Source organism: Petromyzon marinus, unplaced genomic scaffold (assembly GCF_048934315.1).
Source record: "Petromyzon marinus isolate PM22_M1 ecotype Great Lakes invasive population unplaced genomic scaffold, UKy_Petmar_22M1.pri1.0 PM_G_Scaffold_190, whole genome shotgun sequence".
In the NCBI taxonomy this organism is placed as follows: Eukaryota; Metazoa; Chordata; class Hyperoartia; order Petromyzontiformes; family Petromyzontidae; genus Petromyzon; species Petromyzon marinus.
Window position 1 is genome coordinate 7,320 of NW_027422751.1, and position 4,328 is coordinate 11,647.

Here is a 4,328-nt window from a genome sequence, read left to right on the forward strand (position 1 = left end):
CAGGGTGCTCGCCTTGGGGCACCGTCCCCCGTGCTGCGCGTGCTTCATCGCGGCCGGCCTGTAAAGCTCTACGCCCCCTTTTAGGGGGTGGGGCCACCGTGTAATCCGGTTCTGGGGGGCTCGGCCAATCTCCTGGTCCGGGGAAACCGCGGGACGTCCCTGCTGGGGGCGTCCTCGGGTGAAAACCCATCGCACCAGGCGATCCCTCCTCGCGACCCTACGGGGGTGCATGCGGGTGTTTAGTGGGGCGTGCGTGAGTTCGTGGGGGGGGGGCGGGGGGGGGGTGCGAGGAGAGGGTAGCGCCGGCCCGAGTTGCTCCGCTGGCGGTGGCACCGAAGTTGCACCCGAATTCAAGAGCCGAATGGCTCACAGGGCTCTAGCAATATAAATGAAACTGAAAAACTGAACTCTCCGCCAATTACAGGATAGTGTTGTTGTGGTGAGATTAATCCATTTCTCGCGGCCCTGTTTCCCAACTCTACTGTGTCCTTTATTTTTAAATGCTGCGCTGCATTTGCGGCGTGCGAGACGCGGCTCGCTGAATTTTTTGGCAATCTGTGACCTTCTCGCTTGCACTCCTCCGATCGAGGCAACTTTTGACTTTTCAACGAATACCCCCTTTTAAAAAAAATAGTTGTGTAAAACGCTGGAATTAATTTGAACTGTTGTTCACTTTCCTAAAATCTGGCACGACCGCGTAGGCACGTGGTTTATTTTGTAAACCCACTTAATGAAATTGAAATGTGAATTATTAACAGCACTAGTAGCTGTTACTACCCGGCTTCGCCCGGGACTTGGATTCACCACACCCGGCCGGCCTTTGTCTCCCCAGTGGCGATGTTCACACACCACAACAATTACTCGTTTGAGGCTGAGTCGACCTAGCGGAGGCCCAGGACCGGTTCAAATAATCGTCACCGGTGGTGGCCGTGAGCGGGAATCGAACTCGAGTCGCCGGGTTCGTAGCGCGGCGTAGCGCTAACCACTACGCTACAATGCGTTAAGCTTCCACATGCGCGGGTCACGTGACAGATATGACGTCACAGCTCACTTGCCGTGCAAACAAACAAGCATTATTGAGCTCCCCTAAAAAAAAATAAAGTGTATTTTTATAATGTTTGCATGGTGTACAGTCTGGAAAGTACCCACATGGCAAATTTCAAGTTTGTTGCATGTGGGGAAGTACGCTAAACATTTTGAACAGACACACACAATCACAACTTTGCCTTTTACATATATGGAGATGACGTATTGAGTGAAATGTTTGCTCGCTTTGTTAACGACGCTGCTGCATTCTTTATTGTTTGTTGCTTCTTTACAGGCGAGCCCGGCCCCCTGCTGAATACTTTTAAGCGCCACATCAACAAGGAGGGTGTAATACAAACCCCCTCCCCGGCGTGTCGCGTGACGAAAGTAGTGGCGGCACATGTGGACACAGAAGGGCGACCGCGGGGCTGCTGCTGTCAATAAACTTCGGCGCCGGGTGCGGCCGCGGCCCCGCACGCGATGGCTGCCGGCGGGGATCGCGACTTCGACCGCTGCCAGCCCTTCTTCTTCTTCTACGACGACGACGACGAAGACCGCTGTGCCTGGGACTTCAACCAGTCCACGGCGCCCGGCGAGGACATTTGGAAAAAGTTCGAGCTCCTGCCCACGCCGCCCCTGCCGCCGAACTGGGCGCGCCCGACGCCGTTGCTGCCCTCGGGCGGCCCGTGCCACGGCGGCACCGCCGGCTCGCCGGACGACGACGACGCCGAGGGCCCCGGCGTCCTCTCGGACCCCATCCACGGCGCGGAAGCCGTGGTGCTGCGGGACTGCATGTGGAGCGGCTTGGACTCGGCCGGAGCCACGCCGGATAAGTCGGCGACCGAGAAGCCGGCCGCCGAGAAGTTGGGGGGCCTCGCCGGCGGCGCGTCTCTGCCCTCCGCGCGCCTGCCCGCGGCCTCCCGCGCCGTGCCCCCGGAGCCGGGTCCCGGCGGCGGGAGCCCCGGGGAGGGCGGCCGCGCGGGGGTCGGCGGAGCGGGGCCCTGCTCCGTCCCGCTCGTGGCGACCTCGGCCGTGGTGGACCCTGCGGACTTGCACGGTGCTTTGTGTTGTGTTTTTTTATTGGGTCGTGTGTTAGCTTGTTCATCTTCGTTTGCAACAAACTTAAAGTTTTGATTTAAAGCTTTCGTGACTGCAGTAATTCATATTCTTAGTTCTTTCGGTAAAGTCAAACGGTCGTTTGTGTTATGGTCGAAACGTCGTGAGAATTTTTATTGTTTTATATATATTTTATTATTTTGTTGTTTCCCTTCAACGTGACTTTACCGAAAGAACTAAGGATATAAACTTAAAGTTGTCAAGTTAACTTACACGAATGTTGCGTGTGTCCTTGCACCATTTCAACAGGTCGTGCACCTGTGCAAGTTTAGGTTTATAATGTTGAATTCTTCTACGTTGCGTTGCTGACGTGTACACGTTTCCCTTCTGCAGACAACGACGACGAGGAAGATGGAGAGATTGACGTGGTGACCGTGGAGAGCGTGGCGGTACGCGCCGTGTACAACACAAACACGGTCCGCCAGTACAACCAGCAGCAGCAGCAGCAGCGATCCGCCCCGGCCTACGCATCGCGCGGCCACATCCCGCTCGTGCACCAGCACCACAACTACGCCGCTCCCCCGCCGGAGAATCCCCCGGCCGCCAAACGCTTCGGCCCCGACCCGCGCCCCGCTGGTGCCGCCGTGCCGCCCCCGTCGTACCGGGCCAGGTGGCGCACGCACAACCACCTCGAGCGGCAGCGGCGTCGCGACATCAGGAACGGCTTCCTGTGGCTGCGTGATCACGTCCCAGAGCTGGCGCACAACGACAAGGCGGGCATGGTGCAGATCCTGCAGAAAGCGACGGAATACTCGCGCACCCTGCGGCGTCAGGAGGAGCAACTCGAGGAGACGAAACGGCAGCTGAAAATTCGACAGCGGGAGCTACTGAAGAGGCTGGAAAGCGCGAGGAACTTACAGGCCAAGCGGTCTTGATTTGCGTCTTGTTTAAAGACTTTAAACCAAAGGTAACTTTTGTTTTGATATTGGACTAAAGCCTCTGGCAACCAGCACAGTTTAGCCACTTTGCTATTTCGTGATTTTGTATCCACTGTGACCTCGTTTGCAACATGATGCCTTTGAATATTTGACTGCCAAGGTTTGAGTTGATGGGAATGGTTGTTATACCTCAATAGACATTTCTGCACAAATGATGCCTCAATTTTGCAAAGACTGCCATTAATGCTGTTTCATGGCGTTATTCATGTTTGTTATTAAAAAAAAAAATCGTTGTTTTTGTTATATATTTTCATATATAACATGGAAAATGTAGGCACCAAAAAGTTGCTATATAATTACCCAGGGTTTTGTAAGATTTAGCACGAGTAACTTTTTGTACAAAGTTGTACATGTCAATAAGTGCACAAGTTATATTTAGTAACCTTTTATGATTTCGATTTAAAGCTTTCGTGACTGCAATGATTCATCTTCTTTGGTTCTTTCGGTAAAGTCACGTAGAATGAGAATAAAATAGTAAATTGATAAAATAAAATAACACAATAATATTCTCACGACGTTTCGGCCACAACACAAGCGGCCTTCATCAGGTGAAGGGGGCGAGACTGTCTGGTAGGACAGCGCTGGAGTGAGAGAGCCACGTTCAGATCACGGCTTTTAAGCTGTGTGAGAGGAACAAAGAGCCTTGACAAAGGAATTAGCATAAAATTTAGCATTGAAATGGCTGAATGATTAGCTTGTGACTGGTCACAGAAATAGCTATGTTAAAAGTTAAAGCATACACATCCGCAGAGGCACCCATTGTTAAAAGAAATTAGCATAGAATTTAGCATTGAAATAGCTAAGGTAAGGCATACACATCTGCAGAGGCACCCCTTGACAATGGAATTAGCATAGAATTTAGCATTGAAATAGCTGAGTGATTCGCTTGTAACTGCTACAGAAATAGCTACGTTGAAGTCAGAGCATACACATTCACCGAGGCACTTAGTACAAATCAAACAGGAGAATTTAGCATTGAAATAACTAGGCGAATTTAGCATTGAAATAACTGAGTGATTTGCTAGTGACTGGTCACAGAAATGACTACACATCTGAGCTATTCACAGTACTATATAGTGAACCAATAAAAACTAAAATATAAATTACCTTCATGTTATCAATAAACTCTGTATTCTACAATCAGCTAAGCTACCAACAATAAGTCGTTATATATCACAATGCTATATGGCGAAAAAATGGGTGGATTCTTACCCTCAAATTTCCGCACCACGGATAGCTACGGGCCCC

At 51.4% G+C, this 4,328-nt stretch overlaps 1 protein-coding gene across 1 annotated transcript; it reads left to right on the forward strand.

Annotated features, from left to right (window-relative positions):
* Positions 1-1,324: 1,324 nt before the first annotated feature.
* On the forward strand, positions 1,325-3,500 carry LOC142912161 (N-myc proto-oncogene protein-like). Its single transcript, XM_076060464.1, has 2 exons — positions 1,325-2,083; positions 2,476-3,500. The coding sequence occupies exons 1-2, from the start codon at positions 1,507-1,509 to the stop codon at positions 3,015-3,017; spliced, it is 1,119 nt and encodes a 372-aa protein (XP_075916579.1). The 5' UTR covers positions 1,325-1,506; the 3' UTR covers positions 3,018-3,500.
* Positions 3,501-4,328: the final 828 nt, after the last annotated feature.